Source organism: Bactrocera neohumeralis, chromosome 5 (genome assembly GCF_024586455.1).
Source record: "Bactrocera neohumeralis isolate Rockhampton chromosome 5, APGP_CSIRO_Bneo_wtdbg2-racon-allhic-juicebox.fasta_v2, whole genome shotgun sequence".
Classification (NCBI taxonomy): Eukaryota; Metazoa; Arthropoda; class Insecta; order Diptera; family Tephritidae; genus Bactrocera; species Bactrocera neohumeralis.
This window is the reverse complement of record NC_065922.1, coordinates 12,660,063-12,684,783: the sequence shown is the minus strand read 5'-3', so window position 1 is coordinate 12,684,783 and position 24,721 is coordinate 12,660,063. Positions and strand designations below refer to the sequence as shown.

The following is a 24,721-nucleotide window of genomic DNA, read 5'->3' as shown; positions in this document are numbered from 1 at the left end:
TTTATATGCGAGACATACATATATACATATAGTATATGAATAAATTTTATTAAAAAGGTCAAAATCGTGTCGGTTAACTCTTTTCAGCGACCAGGGCAAGTAAAGAGTCAACGCTCGGTCATTACATTCGCCTTGCGCCGAATGGCGTTAAGTGCTCCAAGGCGATCCAAAGAAGTTTCGTACTTTGTTCGAGATGCACAAAACCACACGTTAATTGTAGAAGATTTAATAATACTTTATACACATACATATGCATATGTATACCTATAATCATTTCAACGATTAAATGCGCTCGTAAAAGTATAGAGCTATTCGGACAAACAATAATTTTGCGCCATTAAAATTTAACGATTCAAGAATTAAGTGCAATAATAAATTAAAATTCATTATCCGCTTATATCAAGTCCGATCTAAGCTTGCTTGTAGTAATACAATTAAGTTGAATTATTATGAATTTTAAACAAATTGTTTTGTAATCAATATTTACTGCCGCCGAGTATGCATTTCATTGACCTTTGCCGATGAACGCGCAGCCGTTGGCGCAGTTCAAGAGATCACAATCGTTGCAATAAAACTTGCAATCAGCAGCTTGCTTTTTAATTAAGCGCACCAGCTCGCCAGCTAACGGCTCATTGCAATTTCGCTTGAACAATTTGTAGAGTGCAAATACATTTGACGATAATTACATTAAGCATGTCAAATGCCAAAGCAAACACCATTAACTAATGCGCGAACGAGTGACAGACGATTGGCGATTGCGCTCCGAGCGCGAGTGACGCGCAAAAGAGCGCGGTATTGCTCCAGTCTATGCGCGCACTTGAGAGACACGCGGAAGATGCGCAGTCGTGCCTCCACAGCCGAGGATGTTGCCCCGCGCTTTTGACTCACCAGCACTGCAGCAGCAGTACACCAAACCGTTATCAACGCCGGCAATTCGAGCAATCAAAATTAATTGAAAATACAGAAATAACTGAAGAAAACGAATAATAATAAACGTCAGATGCAAATTAGTTAAGTACTCTAACATTTAATTGAACAGCCGAAGCCAAATGCCCAGTCGGCCTCGATTTAAGTATTCGTTGAGTAGAGCGGCTCCGGCCGCCGGCACTTGACTGAATCGTACATTATCAGTCTGTCCTCGCGTCTGTTAGTCGTTTATAGTACCTAACGATTTATGCCGTCTTTAAGAGCCGTTTGGAAATTCAGAGGAGAAAGACACAAAATTCTCTGCTATCAAATTCTAAATTTAATATACCGACAGTGTGGATGAGTAGGGAACTCTGTTGGGATACAATTTCAAGAAATTACTGTTATAAATACATTTGTACGTTTGCACGTACGAGGGCGGTGCGATAAGTACATGGTCTACAAAAAAAAAGGAAAATTTTGGAAAAATCGTGGTTTATGCCTAAGATGGTCTTCTTCTTTCAACTCGATAGACTTGACCCGGCGATGGTCTAAGTTTTCAAAATTAAGTTTAAAAAATGCTAGTTTTTAGATTTCTGACAACGACGGATGTATGATCCGTTGGTTTGTCAAGGTGAAAGATAATTTTTTCTTCTCCAAAACTGTGACCGTTTAGTCTTCCCCTTCGAAAAACAAGAATCGAATCACCGGCCAATATTGCTTTTCCTTCTTGTTCTTCTTAACTGACGTAGACACCGTTTACGCGATTATAGCCGCGTTAACAACAGGGCGCCGGTCGTTTCTTTTTTTCAAAACGTGGCGCCAATTGGAAATTCCAAGCGATGCCAGGTACTTCTCCGCCTAGTCTTTTCAACGGAGTGGAAGTCTTCCACTTCCTCTGCTTCCCCCGACGGTTATTGCGTCGAATACTTTCAGAACTGGAGTGTTTTCGTCCATATGTACGACATGACCTAGCTAGCGTCGTGTATCTCATACATCGAAAGCGATATTCGCCGTTGCCAATGCGCAAAGAACCATAAATCTTTTGCAGAACCTTTTTCTCGAAAACTCGTAACGTCGATTCATCAAATGTTGTAATCGTCCATCCTTCTGCACCATATAGCAGGACGGGGATGGGTGACGTTTAGAGTTTGGTCTTTGTTCATCGAGATCTCAATTGCTTACTCAGTCCGAATGAGCAACTGTTGGCAAGAGTTATTCTGCGTAGGATTTCGAGGCTGACATTATCCACGACTTTGAAGTTATGACTGTCAACAGTCGAGAGTGCGACGACAGTTTGTTTGATGTATCTCCTGCCGTCTTGCCCTCGTTCATTGCCAGACCCATATGCTTCGTTTCCTTATCCAATCATCGGCATACGTCATCGGCACTCTTATAGAAGATAGGCGGATCCTTTTCGTGCTGTCAAAAACAGCTTTGAAATCGACGAAGAGGTGGTGTATGTCGATTCTCTTTTCACGATTTTTTTCCAAGATTTGGCGCATGGAATTTTCTTGAATTCGTCTAAAATGTAAGGACCCGCCGTCAAAACAAAACCCCGAGTCCGATCCAGTGGACAGTACACAACTATGAGCAAACTCTTTCTGTGGAAATTTAGATAGCGGATCCTTTCCCGATAGTCAGTATCTCTTATGATAATTGCGCGGGTCGTGAATATAAGTACTTATTGGTCCACCCTCGTACCTATATATGTACTTACGTATATATATTTACTTGCAATATTTATTTTTGTAATGAAATGCTTGGTGGCGTTGCTTCTTGCTACATATTTTCAGGGTCAGCAATAAATCAATGAACTCGAATAAAAAATCACCAACGAATTCTCACCTCATATTTTTGGAACGGTATCGAATTGTCTTGTCTGTTAACAGTATATGCATAACTATAAGTACATACTATGCACACTACGGCATATATACGGATGTATGTACTAGTATTTACGTTAAACTGAGTGGTCGCAAAGTGGCATGACTTGATTTACGCGCCCGTCCATTGGCCTGTTCGCCTGACTGTTTGATTAGGCTTGTGTAATTTCACTGCTGGTTTGCGTGTGTATGCTTAGTCGGGAAGTCAACACATAATTTATAGAACAAATAAAATATAAAATTGAATTAAAGCGCAACTAAAACCGAAATATAGCTGATGATAAACGAAAAAACGCAAAAGCGTGGCACGAGCAACTTTTTAATGTACACCTAGCATATACACAGATTTACATAATCACATTTGCGTATGTATGTAAATGTGTAGATGTGCACAAGTCAAGAGCATGCGTCCAAAATTCTGCTGTCATCACACTTTCCAGTCGCTGGCGCACAGAAGATTGCCGATCGAGCTTTTTGATTAACGCCTTTCAATGGGCTGCGCGTATGACCATGCGGAGAACATGTCGGCAGTTTTTTCACCCATTCCGTTTATTTTCGATTAAAAGATAACAGAAAAATATTTGCTTAAAAATATTCAAACATTCTGAATGAAAAAATTTTAGTGGTAATATGGTTAACAGGTCATTGCCCAAATGAGGGGATAAATAAAACCGAAAATCTGCTGGTAAGGAAGTTGGCAGCAGAAATCGACGAAATCTGATGGCAATATGGTAAACTTAAAAAAAAAAATTAAAAAATTCTACAATTATGAGAGTTGTGTTTTTCTTGTTTTCACTTCATCTATACACAATGACTGGATTTATAGGTACATATGTATATTAAATTATATATGAAAATCTATAAATACCTGCAATTTTATACTTCCGTCGTACTAAAAATATGAATTACATTTTTTATGGCTACTTCACAGTTCCGTTATGACAGTATTGCAAACACTATAGAACGTTAAAAGTGTTCGCCAAAGTGATATTTCTTAATCAATGCTTCAAGGCCACCGCGTGACGATATTACAGTTCAAACGTCACACCACTCTTATCAGACCAACTCTTTGCTATTTTTAATATGACAGACAGTATTATTTATTATTAAGTTCAGTCTATATATTTTTTTTTTGTGATTTTGTATACTATCAATAAAAACGACATTACGTGGAACCAAAGGAAGAATATTTTAAGTTTGTAACACTTAGAAGAAAACGTCGGTGACCCTTTAAAATATATACTACTGTGATAAAATCGAAAGGTGAATTTTGTCCATTTCATCTCCTTCTAAGTAATCTCCTCCCGCTGCAATACACTTTCAAGTATGCCAACGAATTTTCCAGTCATCATAGCACTTGGAAAAATCCTTCGTCGTGATAGCCATCAGAGCATTCTTCAAATCAGTTTTTATATCCTCAATTGAATCAAAACAGTGTCCTGGGAGTGGCCATGTGAATTTGCTGAATAGCCAGAAGTTACACGAAGGTAAATCAGGCGAATGCGGTGGTTGCAGCACGATATTAGTTGAAAATGTGGCAAAATGATCGCGAATAACCAATGCAGTAAATTCAGAAACAGTAAAAATCGAAGAACTCACTTTTAGAGCCTTACAAAACGACGCTAATGAATATTTTGACGTGAAATTCAGCATAGATGTCACTAACCGTACCAACTTACAGAGAAAAACGATTCGAAAAACACGAGAAGTATAAATTAAAAATTTACCTTTCAATTTGATCACAGTAGTATGTTATATATCTATTAAACTATAGGCATTAGTGGGCCTAGCATACATTAAATATTGCACGGACATTTGACGTAAACAATTTTTTTACGTTGGATCCCATACAATTGGTCAGGAGAAATATTAAAAAATACAATAGCCACACTTCGAAACACGTTTATAAAATCATGAGAGATGATAAAACGTGGATTTACGCCCGAAAATAAAGATCTGTCGACTGCATAGGTGTTTCAAGATAAGCCGAATTCAACAAAAGTTGTTCGCGTATGAAGCACTTCGAAGCAAATGGTTGTCCTTTTGGTGCAACGGGATATATCACAACCATACCACTAGAACCACGCAGAACAACAACCTCTGAAAGAAACGCAATCATCTGTTTGCCAGTTGTCTTTAAAAAATCAGGAAAACCAACCGCCGAAGACGGATCACTCTTCACTCTCACACATCGACTGAAACAACTGCATTTTTGAGAGGCGGTTGATACGCTCAGAAGCATGTTTTGGAGATACCGCAATCAGAGTGCTAAAAGGGCTTCGCAAATTGGTTCAAACGCATGCAAAAGTATATGATGCAAGCAGAGGTACTTTTTTTCAATAGCCTTTCTTTGATCGAATGTGTTTCGCGGGCTTCGCTTAACTTATGGTCAACATAATCGTCCTACTGAGCGTACTATTCGCAACAACATTACCCATCTTCAGACCCAGCATTCATTATTGAATTATATTCGACCGAGTAGACTACGAACAGCAAGCAGTGAAGAAAATATAGCAGCCGTAGCCGTAGCTGAGTGTACACGAAGACCGCGCAGAGTCGATTCGGCGCGGTTCGCAGCAAATCGGCCTGACGTATGGAACGACTTGGCGTATTTAACGTACCACCATGGTACACACCGGCGCCACTTCTTACATATCGCATCAATAACTGGATTTATTGAAAGAACACTTCAGCGAGCAGATAATTTTACGTTTTGGCCCGGACGATGGGGCACCAAGATTGTGTGATAGCACACCGTCATGAAAGTCTTAAGTCTATGCGAACAATCCCGCTTCAACTCATGCTTTGTAGCAAAACATCACGCACGTCATTTGCCAGTTACCAGTCAAAATGCTCGAATCAGTCACCAAAAATCGGACTCAACGAATGGACCATCTGAGACGCAGCCGCGGTCAACATTTGAAAGAGATAATCTTCAAAAATAAATGCCAAAGAATGTTTTTTCGAATGATAATAAACATTCTCCATTAAATTTGAAGTTTCTGATTTTTTCTTTTATTTAAGTTATCACCCTTTATAAAAAGCAAGGTACATTTCCCGACTTTCTTGACGCTAAGTCGCCAAGTGTTGTGGGAATTTTGTTAAGGGTCAATATTATACCTTCACTTCAACGTGCGAGCCTTAAAAGTAAGTGTACGCTACTGTATTTACAATATCGGCCTAATTAGCGTTTAAAATCAAAAAAATAGAAAATTATTTACTTTTCTGCTATCTCTACGACATCAAATATGTAGTTCGACAACTTCTAGCGCCACTAAGTGATGTGAGGATTTTTGTTGATATTATGTTGATTGAGTTGAGTTGTTATCTTAATAATATAAAATGAAACAAGATGACATTGCAACTTATTATCTTTGAAATAAATTGCGTATCGATTATTTTGACAAGGAAATTAAAGTAATATGTACATGTATACTTATGACGTTTATTTCTATTTATATTTGCTATATATATTATCTCGCGCCTTTTTTGACTACCCATTATATAGCATAAGGCTCTGCGCTTCAACGCAGTCTGCATTTATAGTTAAATACTTATAATTCTCCGGCTGTCTAACTGACGCCTGTCTTCAGTACTTATGTATTTGCTGCAATCATCATTAACTCGTGTTAACATTCAATTATTCCTTGTAGTCAACTAAATTTGGCTTCACTGAGTTCTATGAAGGTTACTGCTTAGTACGACGTTTGCATGCTTGAATTACGTTTTGAAGTTTATGTCATCGCCGATTTTCGATTGCAATGCGCAGAAGATCAACATTAATATTTTTAGCGAAGTATTTCGCACATTTCGTATACTCGTAATTCTACCGATTTTGCTTAAATATTTTCAATATTTTCAATCACGAGCTAGTTGCCATAATGTTATACATACGATTATTACGGAAAAGGTAAACAGGCATGTATAATATATGTGAACTATATTTACAAATTCACTTAACTACTACTATTTAGTAGATCTATTGAAGTCAAGTATGCGCTCACCTGAAAGCTTGTCTGACATCCGGACAAATTACTTGAATACTTTACACAACGACCGATATTGACGCTATGCACATTGCTGACGCCATTACGCACACACCAATCCAGATTGTTGCGCATCTTGCGTATGACGCTGCTGCTGAGCAAAATGCCGGCATTTAAATCACAGTAATTACGATCACTTTGACTGCCGAGATCATCAACACCATTGGAATTCGAGATACGTCTGGACGCCGCAGCCGCAGCCGCCGCCGCACTGTCACCACCATCCACGATATTCTGCTCCAGTCTGGCACCCATATATAGATCGAAAGTGATGCTGATGTGATAGAGCAGCGCTTTCAGTTTACGTGCATCCACGTACACCGTATCTGGCATAATCAGAAAGTAATCGTAGTCATCGAGGTAATTATCCGCAATGTATTTTATCACATGGAATGGTCGCAGACTCTCGCGTGTGTCTGTGAAGCCGACAATATTCTTGAGTTTATAGTTCGTTTTCACATTGTCGGCGTTAATGAAAAACTTAATTTTATTCACCAAGTGCGCTGTGGTGCGATTTATCGCTGTCGCTAGAGTATTGATGTTGTCCTGTGACGTCATCACGCCAATGAAGATCTTCTCGCGTATACCCAGCTCGGAGGAGTAATAGCGCGGACGAATGACATTCGTGGCCTGTAAGTGGATTAATAATTATTTAATAAAGCATATGTGTAATGAAGTGTAAACATAATGGACATATATGAATATACCTATATCAAATTATATAAGAATAATGTACCTTCTTTGGAAAGTAAGAAAAAACCAAAAGTGCGCTATAATTTATTGCGCTCAAGCGGAGAATATAAAAAGTGCCAAAGCATCAAAAAATCCATACTTAATAATTCTGGTACGAATTCTGTAGTGCTTGCCCTTCTCATCTCTGTATAATCCGACTTGCACGGATCTTGTTTCAAGCAGATGATAATGAGATATACAATGATTTTTATGCCTTTTGTGGGGATAACCGGCAATGTCACAAAACAAACGTATAATATAAGTAGATTTGCAGCTTTTTATAAGAAGTGTTGAAGGTAGATAATTTTTTAATTGGTTTATATTTATTCCCGCCGCCACGTGTTACTCAGAGTATTTAAGCACATCGAAATTTTTGTGTTAGTTTGGTATGCTATGTATGGTATCAAGATCATTTTAAAGGTTTTTTGGACGATTGGGAAAAATCACGCTAATAACAGGCAGACCGATCACGCACCAACAAAGCAAGGACCACAATTTTTTTCGTGATGAAATATCTATGAAACCCTTCTTAAATATGTCTCTATAAAAATGTCCCTACCTTTGAACCTTTAAAAATTTTGATAGAGAATGATTGAACTGGAATGCCTACAAAATACCGATGCAATTAATATCCAAACCAAGATGAACAATTTAGTAAGATTTACTCATGCAGAAGTGACAATCAATATATGTACATAATCTCACTATTTATCTATAAATAATGTTATACCTCTGGTCGGTGTATTTTCTTTAACTCCAGTGACACCTTAGGGACTGGTTTGGATACTATAAAAAGATTTTACTTTGCGGGAGGCTACTGAAGCCAGTGAACTTGAGAACGAAGATAACAACGCTGAGTTTACATATTTGGGAAGCACTATTCAAAGTGAAATGAAACTCAAAAAAGTGTAAAAAAATGGCATTGTATTAATTTTCAAATAAAAGGTAATCCAAGTAGTTTTTCAACAGCCATTTTAGATAGATCACGCGTGAGTCGTGTCAAGCTGTAATGTTATTTTTATTCAGTATTGTTTGGCACTTCATCATGGAGAGACTTGGAGAGAGAGAACAACGCTTACAAATCGTTCAACTTTATTACGAAAATTCACGTTCTGAAAAGAATCTTTTTCGTGCGCTTCGCTCAACTAATGGTCAACATAATCGGCCTACTGAGCGTACTATTCGCAACACCATCACCCATCTTGAGACCCATCATTCATTAATGGTTAACATTCGACCGAATAGACCACATCCAGCAGCCGTAGTGAACCCGAAGTCGTGGAGAGTCAATTCGGCAGCATTCGCAGCAACTCGGACTGACTTGTAGAACGACTAGGTGACGTTCGCTTACTTGAGACAGTAGGCACTAGGAACTTTTTATCTCAATTGGAACTGCTATATTTTTCAAGAATATGAAAAGGATACACAAAAACCACACATTTTTTTGTCATTACTAATAAATTTTTCACTGGTATCAAGTTGGTGCCGCTTGATTTTTGTTGCCTTTTGCAAGCCAAACTTTATAGACTAGTAATGCTACTTATGACACTTGGAAGTGACAATTTCGAAAGCACCTTTGAGTGTTAAAATCCCGTTCTTTAATTGTAGAATATGACTTTGCATTACAATTAAACTGATTTTAATCACCTTAGAACGTGAAATATTTGATGGATCTTTACATTAACAAACAAGTCCTGACATCACCTACTAAGCAAGCTGTTTTTCATTTCAAAATAAATAAATTAATATAGGCCATAAAAACTACTTTGTTCTCTACTAAAGTTAGAAAAAATAAATTTGTTAAAGAAGTTTATATATTTAGTATTTTACTATTTAAATCGATAAGCTGTCTCCAACCGCAAAGGCTTAGGGAGTAGCGAATCGACCAACTAACTGGCGTAAATCATATTTTAAATAGAGACAAGTAATGAACATACCCTCTTGTATTGAAGTCACTGAATAACTTCACAACATAGCCAGCAGAGTAGCGGCAAATCGAACACCACTATATCCTTATTGTAAAATACATTTTGGATCCAGTGACCTAGTTGGATAAACAAGCATATTTCCTCTAAGTAATTTGGACTGCATGTTGTGAAGATTTAGTAAAATGCATGAACTGGGCTTTGAATTGCCCCAGTATAAACCGTGAACCCCAGCGACTTGTTCTTATATTTAAGTAAACGCCGAGACTGTAGACTTCTTTGTGAAACAAAAAATAACTTTGTAAAAAATATGAACAAAAAATTTATTTTAATTGGTTAGAATACTATGAAACCAGTTTTAATTCTCCATTTATAAATTTTATTTTTTTCCTATTTCAATTACTTTTTTACATATTTCAAAGTGATGGATAATTTTATCTTTTTTTAGAATAAGGAGCTATAAAAATTACAGCAAATTAAGAAAGATTTTATTTAATTATTTTTTTTTGTTTTTTGTTTATATCACAGCGCCCGCTATCATCGACATTGTGACAAAAAAGCATTCGGAAATTGTAATTAAATTCCCGGGTAAATGTTATTTCAAAAAATGTATTCTGCAAACTTGGTAGAACTGTCCTTAAAATGGGTGTGATCTGCCAACCAGTTTCTTTACAGCAGCTACTTAAGTGCGCAGTAGTGCGTTGCGATTTTCACAATGGATAAAAATATCGAACAAAGAATTTGTTTCAAATTTTATATTTCTAACCAAATTTCGTCTGCGGAATCTTTGCGAATGTTGGAAAAGGCTTACGGTGATTCAGTTCTATCAAAAACACAAGCTTACGACTGGTTCAAAGCCTTCAAATACTGTCGAGAGATCGTTGAAAACATGCCTCCGTCTAGACGACCTCCAACTGATGAAAAGGGAAGGATATGGTGCTTGAAAATCGTTAGTCAAGTGTTAAAGAGATGGCAAGAGAGCTCGACATCCGAGTCCGTCCGAATAATTTTGGGTATGAATCGCGTCGCTTTGGACATGCTTGATCATGGAGAGTATTATACCTGCCGATGAGACATGAGTTTATGAGTTTGACATGCAAATAAGTGAACAAACATCGGAATGGTGGGGAAAACAATCGAGCCCAAACCAAAAAAACTACGCCAAAGCCAAAGACTCATTATTCTTTTCGTTATTCGTCACTTGGTGTATCACGAATTTGTTCCGGACGGTCAAAAAGGAGTTCTATTTGGCCGTATTGGGACGTTGTTGTGAGAATATCCTGCGAAAACGATCGGAATTGAGGAATAACACTTCATGGATCTTACACGATTATAATGCACCATCGAACCAAAACCAAATGAATACCATCGATCCACCACCGTATACACCAGATTTGGCTCCGTGTGATTTTTTCTTGTTCCACAAACCGATCGATCAAAGAGATAAAACAAAATTCGCTGAAGGCGCTGAAGGTCATCTCAAAAAGTGCTTATGAAAAGTGTTTCGAGGACTGGAAAAATCGTTGGCATAAGTGTAGTACATCCGGTGGGAACTACTTTGAATACGACAAAATAAATATTGATGAATAATTAAATATTTTTCGTTTTATTTACAATTTCCGGGTACTTTTTTGTTACAATGTATACTTTTATTGGCGCAAAAATAAGTCAGAGCTCAATTCTCAAGTATACTCAGTAGCCTTACTAGTTAGTATGCAAATGTCAAGACTGTCATGATCCATCAATTTTAAAGCGGTAAACAACAAAAGCAAAATATTGTTAAAATAAAAAATAATAATTATTATAGAAAGGCGTCCAGTTAGTATAATATGCAAATTTTATTTTAAAAAAATATATAACTGAAAAAATTTTGAAAAATTGAACTCGCATAAATTTTCTGTAATACAAGTGATTGTATTCTAAATTCACAAATTGAAACAGAATATACATACATATGTACATTAATATATGATATGCACATAGTAAGTACATACATACATCTTTCAGCAATTGCTCCATTTTCTCACCTGAGCGCAAGTGATTCTTTCGTACACGCGCTACGAAAAGTAGGTCCAAAGCAAATATACATGAGCAAAGTCTCGTAATGTGGGTTTCGTGGAATTTCGCTGAGCAACATGCGAAATATCTATTATTTATAAATAAAGATAAGATAAAAAATTTGCAAATTGACCAACTATGTATGTATGTATGTATGTTCGGCGAATTTGTGCTTCTGGGCAAAATCTTCTTCAAGGATAAACAAAACTTAGCTGAAAATTTACAGACGTCTGTAAATATGTGTGTGTGTGTGTGTATGTATATATATGCAACATTATCTACATAATTAATCGCAGCATTATCGAAGAATAGAGATGTTTTTTAATTGCAAAACTCACATTGCCAAATCATAACTCAAGGCCGACGCATGAAATGTGATAAGTACACAAATACACAAGCGCGTGTAAGCCTTTGGGTTAAGAGCAGCGCCGCAGAGTATTAGTAATTTTTAGCAGCAATTGTACTTTTTCCACTTAATGACTGCATAAATAAACTAATTTGCGTAAGCTAATAAATCTAAGGCGAAAAAATGAGGTGAACTCATTTGATTAAAAGCAAATAAACATATTTATAGTATATACATACATCTTATATACATACACAATACAAAATACTACTGCGGAGAACAACAAATACTAGCCATTTATTATGTATTATTTATTTATTTATATTGAAAATCATGAGTTCGAAACATATAAACGCCGCATGCGTACACAACTGTTGAACATTTTTATGTACTATATAGTAAGTATATTTCCACAAATATATATATGTGTGCATGTATAGTAGTGCAAAAATTTTCAAAACTGAAACCAATTGAAAAATAAACATTTGAAATATTTCTCTCATAAATAAACTGGTGCGCATACAAATTAGTAACACAAAGTAACATCTGGCAACACTAAGAAAGAAAAAGTAAAAGGATAAAATAAAACTATGAAAAAAAATGAATTAAATTGAGCTAATTTTCAAGTGCTAATTGATCAGTTTATATAAAATGTATAGTTAATGTTATAAAAAAGATGATTAAAGTAAGAAATATACTCATGGTGTGCAATAAATAGCTAATTTTATGTTATTATATGATTATAATATGGTGAAAATTTGTAGAAGGCATTTTTAAATTATTTCTGGTTTATCTGGCTGGCTTATTAATCTAGAGTTGTGTTTATATTTATTTCTCTGATTGCCGCTCATTTGGGATTAGCCAGAAACGATTCTTTACATATGGCACACGCAGCTCACAACTTCCGATCTTACACCAAGTATACTTTGGGTAGCCAAAAAACATCCTCCACAGGGTTGTGCGCTGCGAAGTTCTTCAACATATTGCTGATTTGCGCCCACGCACCGTACAGAAGAGAACGACGATGTGACCAAAAATGTCTTCTAGAAGCGATTGCAGCGCATCTATGACAGCCGATAAGCCAATGATATTAATAACATTGGCCACAACAAGCGCACCGTGAGTTCTGCTTTTTCCAGACTGGATAAGGAGCGAAAACGAGTAACACGAAAAGCTCCGTCAGGATCGGGAAGGACCTCTCCGAGCCATTCGATACCAAACGAGGTTTCAGACAAGGCGATTCCCTATCGTGCGACTTTTTCAACCTGCTTTTGGAGAAAATAGTTCGAGCCGCAGAGCTAAATAGAGAAGGTACCATCTTCTATAAGAGTGTATAGCTGCTGGCGTATGCCGATGATATTGATATCATCGGTCTCAACACCCGCGCCGTTAGTTCTGCTTTCTCCAGGCTGGACAAGGAAGCAAAAGAAATGGGTCTGGCAGTGAACGAGGGCAAGACGAAATATCTCCTGTCATCAAGCAAACAGTCGTCGCACTCGCGACTTGGCTCTAACGTCACTGTTGACAGTCATAAATTTGAAGTTGTAGATAATTTCGTCTATCTTGGAACCAGCGTAAACACCACCAACAATGTCAGCCTAGAAATCCCACGCAGAATAACTCTTGCCAACAGGTGTTACTTCGGACTGAGTAGGCAATTGAGAAGCAAAGTCCTCTCTCGACAAACAAAAACCAAACTCTATAAATCACTCATAATTCCCGTCCTGCTATATGGTGCAGAGTCTTGGACGATGTCAACAACTGATGAGTCGACGTTGCGAGTTTTCGAGAGAAAAGTTCTGCGAAAGATTTATGGTCCTTTGCGCGTTAGCCACGGCGAATACCGCATTCGATGGAACGATGAGCTGTACGAGATATACGACGACATCGATATAGTTCAGCGAATTAAAAGACAGCGGCTACGCTGGCTAGGTCATGTTGTCCGGATGGACGAAAACACTCCAGCTCTGAAAGTATTTGACGCAGTACCCGCCGGGGGAAGCAGAGGAAGAGGAAGACCTCCACTCCGTTGGAAGGACCAAGTGGAGAAGGACCTGGCTTCGCTTGGAATATCCAATTGGCGCCACGTAGCGAAAAGAATAAACGACTGGCGCGCTGTTGTTTACTCGGCTATAATCGCGTAAGCGGTATCTACGCCAATTAAAAAAAAAAGAAGAAGAATAAGGAGCGAAGCAAAAGGATCTGGCAGTGAACGAGGGCAAGAGGAAATATCTCTTGTCGTCAAACAAACTGTAGTCGCACTCGCGACTTGGTTCCCACGTTACTGTTGACAGTCATAACTTCAAAGTCGTAGATGATTTCTTCCATCCTGGAAGCAGAATTATCACCAACAACAACGAAATCCACCGCAGAATAAGTCTTGCCAACAGGTGCTACTTCGGACTTCCGTCCTGCTAAGTATATGGTGCAGAGGCATGGACGATGACGAAAATTTATGGTTCCTTGTGCGTTGACAACGGTGAATACCGCAGTCGGTGGAACATTGAGCTGTACGAGATATACGACGACATTGGCATAGTACAGCGAATTAAGAGACAGCGGCTCCGCTGGCTAGGTCATGTCGTCCGAATGGATGAAAACACTCCAGCTCTGAAAGTATTCGACGCAGTACCCGCCGGGGGAAGCATAGGAAGAGGAAGTTGGAAAGATCAGGTGGCGAAGGATCTGGCTCCTCTTGAAATCTCTAATTGGCGCCAAACAGCAAAAAAGAAAAACGACTGGCGCGCTAGTATATGTATGTAAACTCAGCTATAACAGCGTAAGCGGTGTCTACGCTTATAAAGAAGAAGAAATTACATTTACCAGCCCAACTGGACCCCTTATAAGACCGTCTTCCTACCATCTATTTTTAGTGCCTTGATTGATCCTTCAAGCAACTTTGGTTTTTTTGGAAAAACACGATAACTTCGGGAAAATTCTAGCTCTCATGACCTAGACACACATATACTTTGTAATTATCGCTTTCCAGAACCAGAATTGAGGGATCACCGCCTAACATAATCATAACGTAAGAGGCAGGTTAAGTAGAGAACTATTAAAACCCTTTCCAATATGACAAAATACGATAACTATGCGGCCATCAAATTTGGAGACAAAATATAGTGGGCTTCCAAAATTATTTTCTAACAATCTGACGTCTTTATTTCAGCTTCTAAGAAAGAACAAAACGAAACCAAGATAATCTATTACAATTACTGCGTTTCAGACAATGATGATAACTCAAAGTAAAAAAATCAAAATAATCCACTGGAATCTCCATATTTATCCGCGAAAACTAGGAAGATCGGTCACCATTATAGATAGAACGTGAATAAATAGTAAAGTGATAGTGACATGCAGATTTCTATCGCCTAACCAATCTCGAAACCTACCCCACATTTAAATCCGGAATCTTCAGTAATTTAATTAAAAAAAAGAACATCTAATCAGATTAATGTTTCCTAAGGTATGCCTTATTTCAATTTTGTCCATTCATCGAATTAATACGACGTAGTTTACCACTTAACCTTAAATACATAAGAACATATGGTTATAAAGGTATATTCCCAAAAATTTGAAGTTTTTAACAAATTTCTTCGAAAACAATGTTTAAGAGTGCCCACTCAAGTGAAATTGAATCGTCTGACGCCAAAATTCCAGCTGAAACACTTCACCTCAATGACATGTGCACATAGGTATATATCCAATGAGTAAATACGAGTGTCTTCGTAGGCTCTTGCCGGCATGTCTGACGCCATAAATACACAAACACGCGGCTACAAGGCTACGAATAGGTATCACACTCGGAATCTAACTCAGCAAAAGGTGTGTCTTTGGCTTCAAGTACTTTAATACTAATCCATTAAGTATAAGAAAATGAGAATATTGACGTATGTCCACAGAGGTATGAGTGCACTCAAGTGTTTAAACATACAGTTATTGAATATAAAACCAAATGCCGCTATAATTGCTGAAAGAGCTTCTTAAGTCGCTGCATTGTGAATCAGATGATTACGAACACACACGAAAGCCTTAACGATTATTTAGAACTATCGAAGAAACAATATTGATTTTGAGAACAATGATAACAAATCTAATGCAACGGGGGCAGACAATTACGCTGATCGGGTAGAGGCTGAAGTGCGCTATTACGTATCTGCTGGCATGAGTATACCTATATTTGTAGACAAATATATATGTATTGCATGTGTGTACCATACTAGAAAATAGACAATGAATAGATTGCGAGGGGAATTCTCTTTAAATTGCACATTTTAGTTCTAAGAATACATATAATAAAAGTACTTTGCATTTCGATTTTATTTATAAAATATATGGAAACACATGTGTAAAAGAACTTTTTATTAAGAAAATTATTCATTTAATGAATAATAAATTTGCATAACAATTGTTGAGGGGAAAAACTAATCTTGTTTTCTGCCATTGAAAAGAACTTTTGTAACGGGTGATCCAAGTAGAGCTACTTTTTTCAATAGCCTTGTTTTGAGAGATTACGCGTGAGGCGTGTCAATCTATCATGTTATTTTTGTTCAGCATTGTTTGGCATCATGGGAAGACTTACGCCTGAACAACCTTTACAAATCGTTCAACTTTAATACGGAAATTCACTTTATGTAAAGAATGTGTTTCGCGTGCTGCGCCCAACTTACGGTCAATATAATCGGCCTACTGAGCCTACTATTCGCAACACCATCACCCATCTTGAGACCCAGCATTCATTATTGGATAATATTCGACCGAATAGAACACATTCAACACGCAATGAAGAAAATATAGCAGTCGTAGATGAGAGTGTACACGAAGACCATGGATAATCGATTTGTTCTCGCCGACGCCTCAACTTGGACTGACGTATGGAACAACTTGGCGCATTTTACGTCGAGATCTTAAATTGAAAGCTTACAAAATGCAGCGTGTGAAAGAACTGAAGCCGCTCGACCTTCCCCAGCGATATCGCTCTATGTGCTCTTGAAAAGTTGCAAAAAGATCCGACATTTTCGAGCCAAATTTTGTTCATGATGAGGCTTATTTCTGGCTCAATGGGTATGTAAACAAACAAAATGCAGCATTTGGGAAGAAAAGCAACTTGAAGAGATCCAAGAGCAGCCATTTCATTCAGAAAAAAAACAACAATTAGGTGTGGTTTGTGGGTCGGTGGAATCATCGGTCCATATTTCTGCAAAAATGATGCCAGTGAGAACGTAATCATCCAAGGCGACTGTTATCCTGCCATGAAACCGACTATTTGATGCCTGAAATTGAAGCTCGTGATCTCGGCGTCATTTAGTATCAACAAGGTGGCGCCACTTTTCACATATCGCATCAATCAATGGATTTATTGAGAGAACACTTCGGTGAGCAGATAACTTCACGTTTTGAGCCGGTCACCAAGATGGTGCGATATTACACCGTTAGACATTCTTCTGTGGGGATATGTAAAGTGTTTTGATTACTCACGAAAGTTCTAACTATTTCTATGTCAAAACAAATTTTCTAAAAACTTGAAATTTATGGACGTGTCTTTTGGAGATCTAAACACAAAACATTTGGAATCAACCTAGTGCCTTCCTCTCATCTGAATTTTTCAGCCTACTTGAAATATTGACTGTGGTCGCTTTGTCCATGTTAATATAGTTTTATGAGACAGCGAAATAACCCATTTTCTCAAAGAAAACATTTTGTATTAGTAATATCGTTACCCTGAAAAGATGAATCAACTTATATAAAATTTTGACTGATATCAAATATGTATATAAGTTAGCACTGTGTGTGTTTAATTAGTTAGGAGTGAGTATTTTTCAAACGATAACTTTAATTACAGTTCTATGATAGCTCGGTATAATAAGCCGGCATCACACACTACTGTTTTCTGATAAAAAGTGCTTCATAGATACACATATGGTCAAAATAATAAGTACATACGTCCGTGTAGCATTCAATGACTAATAAATTTTCTTATATAAATAATATCATATTTCATTTCATATATGACTAAAATAATAAAAATAAAGATATTTGTAATAATAGTTGAAATATAAACTTAAATTTCTAGCAAATAAAAAAAAGACTAAAAAAATGGCTGGACAAAATAATAAGTACATCGGGTATATGTGAATGAAAAAATGTATTAGTTTGAGTTTTCTGTCTTTTATTTGACTTTTATTTACTTCTTTCATCAGTATCTAGTATATCTGCCATTATTTTCAGTTCCTTTTGAGATTCGTTTTGGCATACTGGAGATAAGTTTGCGGTACGTATCAATTGTAATCTCATACCAGGTTTTTTCAACAAAATTCTCTGATTTGATCCTTATTTTGGAACGATTGCTTCCCAATCTGTTGCTTTAGCTCCCCCAAAAGGTTTTCAATTGGATTCAAGTCGGGAGATTGACATAGTCATATAAGAGAACTCACACCATTGTCCTGGAACCAATCTTTTACCAACGTCGAAGTATGATTAGGATCATTATCCTGCTGAAATTTCCATATTAGTGGCATACTTTCCTCAGTATATGGCAGCATCGTGTTTTCCAAGACATCTTTATATTGAAACCTATTCATGGTGCCCGAAATACGATGTATTGGTCCTACACCATACCACGAAAAGCAGCCCCAGACCATTATGTTGCCATCACCGTGTTTAACGGTCTTTTTTGTAGACTGTGAATGCAATTCTTTGCCTCTCGGACGACGAACATTCCCTCAGGCATCATTTCCGAACAAATTAATTTCTTGTTTCGTCGTTCCACAAGATATTGCGCCCACTTTTTCTAACCACTTGGGCCGGACCAATTTGCATGATTTTTCGCGAATTGTAATCTTATCTGTAATTTTTTTTTTGCAATAATGGTATTCTTCTGGCTATCCGGGTAGGTAAATTAGCTCGATATAGTATTCGTCGGGTCATTCGGGAAGATATTATGCTACCAATGTCGGCTGATATTATCCTTAAAGATACCAATGGGTCCTTTTTACCAAGAGTGACGATACGGTTGTCCTAAGTCTTTTTTGATCAACCGCGAGTTTCAACATTCTTTTTCATCCTTAAGGCATTCTGCGCGGTATTCCTAAGACTCTGGCCGTCTTTTATAAGGATTAAGACGATGTCCTTTTCCTCCGCCCTGCAATGCTTTTTTCTATCCATATATACATTTTTTTAGTTTTTAATGAGTCTTAAACATGGAGCTATACAACCTAAAGAGCAAATCATTAAAATAAATCACTCGATTTGATGAAAATATGAAAATAATTAACAGTGTACTTATTATTTTGACCACTTAGAAAACGAACATCAACAATCAATTGCCACGCCCACTACAAAGAGTGGATTCAGCATTTTCTTTTCAATATAAAAAGTACTACCATATCGAATTTAATAAAATCAACCCATAGTAGTATTCGTGTACTTCACCAAACATTCAAAATTCAGTCATGACTGCAGCCTAAAGGAATGTACTTATTATTTTGACCATATGTGTAAATGTACGAAATAGTAAACGCACGACTTATCGACAAAGTAGTACTAAGACAGCTGCAGTTAAAAAGAAAACCGCTTTATTTAGGAATTTCTACAAATGCGATATATGTATGTATGTATTTATGTACGTGTGTACTTACTAGTTCCATGCAGTATGAATGTGGGTAAAGAGCAAATTCCATAAATTTAGTTATCACACCTCTATGTGTACATATAAACAATGGACAAGGTTAAGGTGAATTCCACATATGTACTATGTACATACATACACACATATAAAATACATAAACACCACGGTATCAAGTCATTCATTTTTCTTTACTTAAAAATATAGTTCATAGTGAATTTTTTCTATTTTTACGGCCACACTTTGATGACTGCCGCATAAACGCGTGAATTTGCAACTAAAATAACCATATATTTATGCGGCATGCAACACGACGCTTAGCAACATTTTATTGTTGCATTTAGAACACGCGCCAGAAGTGATCTGCAGTCTACAAATCTTATGCAAATATCAATTAACCGCTGCATAGCAATTGCCTCGTTCGCACATCGCGGCCACTTAAATAAAAAAAAAACACACACACAGCGAAACAACAACAAATAAGTAAACAATGGCACAGAAATCCGTGCAGCCTGCAAAGCAATCAGTTGTAATCTACGTGAATTGTTTGTAATTGAAAAATTCGAATACCCATTCATAAAGCCAGTCAACGCTGCCGATTCCGTACAATTTGCGACTGTATTTCAATTTCCTTCTTCAACGGATCCCCAACGGATTTGTGTGTGAATGAGTATGTGTTTGAATGCAAGTGCACAGTGCCGGAGGCGACACGATCGACGGTTTGTACTTGCGATCGGTGTGCTTTTGCACGACACACACATATAAACATTTATGTGAAGTGCACAAAGCTCAATATTCTGGCATTCATGGATGCAATTGCGTAGTTTTGTATGCGTGTGTGTGTGCAAAAACACGAAATAATAACAAACAATAAAGCACAACAAACACTCATCTTGCTGCTAAAATAAATCTGAATCGGATTTGTTACTGTTTGTGGTTAGTAACTGATGAAGCAAATCGAGCATTTGAGCGCTTGACGTAATTTTTCAAAGACTCGCATATATGTATGTAAAAAAAAGTTTAGTTATCGATACAAAATTCCTACATATGTATGTATGTTAAAGTCCATAAGTTTTACAGAAGGTCCAGAAAATGATGTTTTATTTTGAAAAACTTCAATTTCAAAATTTCAGTTCTGATCGGAGAAGTTATGAAATATCCAAGTGCTTAAGTGTTTTGCAAGTTATCAAAGGCACAAAAAGAAAAGCTAATGAGTCCAAAAATATTGGAAAGAATTTCATCGAGAATGGATCATATGAGGCCATAGCAACATTCTGAAATCCCCAAAAACGTTTATGATTGTGTAAAATTTCATTGATGAACTTCAAAATTGCAAATCGAATTTGAAGTAGCCTAACCATCGGTAACCGGCAGTGCTGATCCCATCAATTCTATTATTCCAATAGTAATCACTGTTAAAAGCTTCGGCTGCTTTGGAAAAACAAAAATATATTATACAAGTATAAGTGCAATTTGGTTACATCAAAAATAAGATTACATACGACACGTTCTGAAAGGCCAATTGTTGAAAATATCTAGAGTCTGACCGACCTCTAATCACTTATTCGGCTGCTTTGGAATTAAAAATTGCATAAAAATCCATTTGGAACCATGTACATAACTAAGGCAGTATACTTACAAGTAGAAGAGCCATGTATGGGTTTCAAACGAGTTTATGCAAAAAAAAACGGGAGATGAATTGCAGAAAAATCGATCTACTTCTGAAGACGATAGTTTTTCTTCTTTACTGGCGTAGACACCGTTTACACGATTATAGCCGAGTTTTCAACAGCGCACCAAGTCCTTCTGCAAGTATATTCTTCAATCCGGACGACATGACCTAGCCAGCGCAGCCGCTGTCTCTTGATTCGCTGAATTATTTCAATGTCGCCATATATCCGTATCTTGTACAGCTCATCGTTCCGACGACTGCAGTATGGCCGTTGCCAAGGTGCAAAGGTCCATAAATCTTCCGCAAAATTTTTCTCTCGAACACTCATAAGGTCGACTAATCATATGATGTCATTGCCCATGCCATGCGAGGTTTTTCCAAGTGTTTGGTTGCATTGGCAGGGTATCATTTATTATAAGCTGCTCCTCTCATGTGTTTGTCGTATCAAAAATTGGACTGTCTGAAGAAGGCAATCGCCCAGAAGTGTGAAGCTTTGGTCAATAGAAGAGAAATGGTGCTCAATTCACACAATAGTAGGCCACACATATCGGTAGTGACTCACCAGGAGCTCGGTTGAGAAGTTTTATATGAATCTACCTTAAGCACAGGATCGAGCACAAAATGATAACTAACTGTTTCTGTCTATTGTGAATGAAAGAAAAGCTTGTTAAAATCAATTGTCCCAGTTTTTGCGAAGAGGGAAAGAGTTTTTATGAAAGTGACATTATGAAATTAACTTTAAAACGGTGCCCATTTCATCTAAATTGGATATAAATCTTCAATTAAATGCAAAAATAATGATATTTTTTATGACTCGTTTGAACATTTCGACTGGTAACTGGCGCATGACATGCGTAATGTTTTACTCCAAGTCCTGAATCGAAGCGGGGTTGTCTGCATAGACTTTAGACTTTATATATCCCCACACGAAAAAGGCAAACGGTGTGATATCACACGAACTTGGTGGTCCATCGATTGGCTCTAAACGTGAAACTATCCGCTCACCGAAGTGTTCTCTCAATAAATCCATTGACTGATAGGATGTGTAGAAAATGGCGCCGTTTTGTTGAAACCAAATGTTGCCGAGATCACGAGCTTAAATTATAAGCATCAATAAGCGTGTTATCATGGCACCGGCATAATAATTTTTAAAGAAATATGGACCAAAGATCACCGACCCACAAATCACACCAAACCGTGGTTTTTTCTGGATGGCCGGCAATTTTGTTTGTTTTCGTACCCATTGAGCCAGAAATAAGCCTCATCAAGAACAAAATTTGGCTCGAAAAAGTCGGACTTTCTTGGAACTTTTCAAGAGCCTATATACCGGAACGATGTCGCTTGGGAAGGTCGAGCGGCTTCAGTTCTTGCACATGCTGTATTTTGTACGGTTTCAATTTAAGATCCCGACGTAAAAAAATCCATACGTCAGTCCGACTTATAGCAGAAACAGCCAATTCCGCTCCTCCCTTCTTCGATTGTGTCAAAAGTTGAGCCCGCAGACATCAGACATCTTTTTTTAGTTTTCATTTCAACAATGTTACCATTGCTCAATACGCATATATAGTTTTGTACACATCTAAGTTTTTAATTACAATTTTTCATAATATAAAATATAAAAACTGAACTATTAAAAATATTTATATATTTATAAATAATTGCTTGTATTTTGAGTTAGTTTAAGAAAATTTCAAACATATTGAAGACAATTTTTATAATTACTATAGTATATCGAGATTGGCAACCCTGCGTTGTGAGAGAGCAATCAGCTGACACGTTTCTACGGTATTCTACGGTAAAGCGGGCGGTAGAAGCGGTGTTGGCTGATCATTTACATTGCGCTCTCATAAGATATGTCATATCAGCTGATTCGGGCTTCGTCTCTCCACGTCCTTCGTGTACATTCTCAGCTTGTCTATTCGGTTGAAAATTATTCAACAATGAATGCTGGGTCTCAAGATGGTTGATGGTGTTGCGAATAGTACGCTTAGTAGGCCGATTATGTTGACGATAAGATCTGTCTTGTTGAAAAAAATACCTACTTGGATCACCCTTTATAACCAGTTTAAATAATTGAAAAGTTAGTAAACACTATGATAAAAACTTCACATATTTTATATCTGAATATAGATTTTCCAATTAAATAAAATACATACATACATAAACATTTTTATTATTATTTTACATAATTGCAAAACTTGAATTGCTACTCCACATTTTCCCTTTTGTTAGAGGTAATGACATAAATGACTTATGGCCCTACCGGCTACATTGTTGTTATGTATTTTTGATGTTACTCCTCACTAAGTCAAGTACGCACATACATATGTACATATATATAATAGTAAATAGTGAAGTGTTTTCGCGATAGAGTTATGTGAATGGCGTCGAATGTATTTACAGAAATAACTTTGTCACACTATTTATATCTAGTCGTTAGTACGCCAGTTATACACCAAATTACTGCGTATAAATTATGATGGACTTTGACTCAAAAAGCGACAAGGAAGGAGATCGGTGACTAGGGTTGTTACTTGCCAGTAGCTGGCATACCGATTTGTAGACTGTGTATATACATACACACGTAGCTTAGTTGCTATAGTTATGGTAAATGAAGCAATCAGACGTACAACACTTAACATAATGAAATCTGAGCGATTTACTCGGCGTGAGTGCGTTTAGATGAAGAAATATTTAAGCTGGAATTTAGCTACATCTACAACTGTCTGTGATCGTATAAGATGAGCAGCAATGAGGGAAATCTCACAGTAATTCAACTGGGTGGCACAGACATACACACATTCATATGCTTAATATACTTAGTTTGACTGCTAATGTTATTTATAATTTAGACAATTTTACAAAAATAGGTCAAGTGGAGCCAGATACATTTTTACTAATAAATACCATAGTTCCGCTAAGTAAATCTGAGCTCTCTTCAATGTATTTAATGTCATTTTAGGCATAAGTCGAGGTATTGATAGTAACCTTAGAGTTATTATTGGCACAAGGGAACTAAAAATTATATACAATGGTGGTCTTATAATTAGAAACGAGTTAGCTAATTATATTTCTGCTATGTCTAAAATTTCATTCACCAAAATTAATAATAGATCTTAGATATACATAGTTGTATTAGGTTAAGTAGTTATAATATAAAAATCCGTAAAACTAGTGAAATATTGTAGAAAACTAACTGAACATAATATAATAGAAAACCGAAAACAGCTTGATCTCATAATTAGAAACGATGATATTTTGGTGTATAACCAATATTTCTCATAATATATGCCAGTCTTCTCGATACACTTTCAGTCTTATTATGGAATGATAACGCAAATATCCAGCCTTGTTGAAACGAGTCCTAATTCTTTTACGGAACTTTTCCTCTATGTCGGGATTGATAATTGGGCCTGTGTTTTCAATTGACTTGAAATCAGGACTTTGTGGAGGCCAGTTCAAAACATCATATGCAACATTTCTCTAATCTTAGTGTGTTTAGGCTCATATCATGCTTGAATTGTAA

The 24,721-nt window shown here is 37.0% G+C and overlaps 1 protein-coding gene across 1 annotated transcript in view; it reads right to left on the bottom strand.

Moving 5' to 3' along the window:
- The window catches only part of LOC126760250 (chondroitin sulfate glucuronyltransferase), a 42,702-nt gene that overhangs the window by 12,501 nt on the left and 5,480 nt on the right, over positions 1–24,721 (bottom strand). The window contains exon 2 of the mRNA XM_050475735.1: positions 6,797–7,468. Coding sequence (XP_050331692.1) covers positions 6,797–7,468 — 672 coding nt within the window. The remainder of the gene's footprint in view (positions 1–6,796; positions 7,469–24,721) is intronic.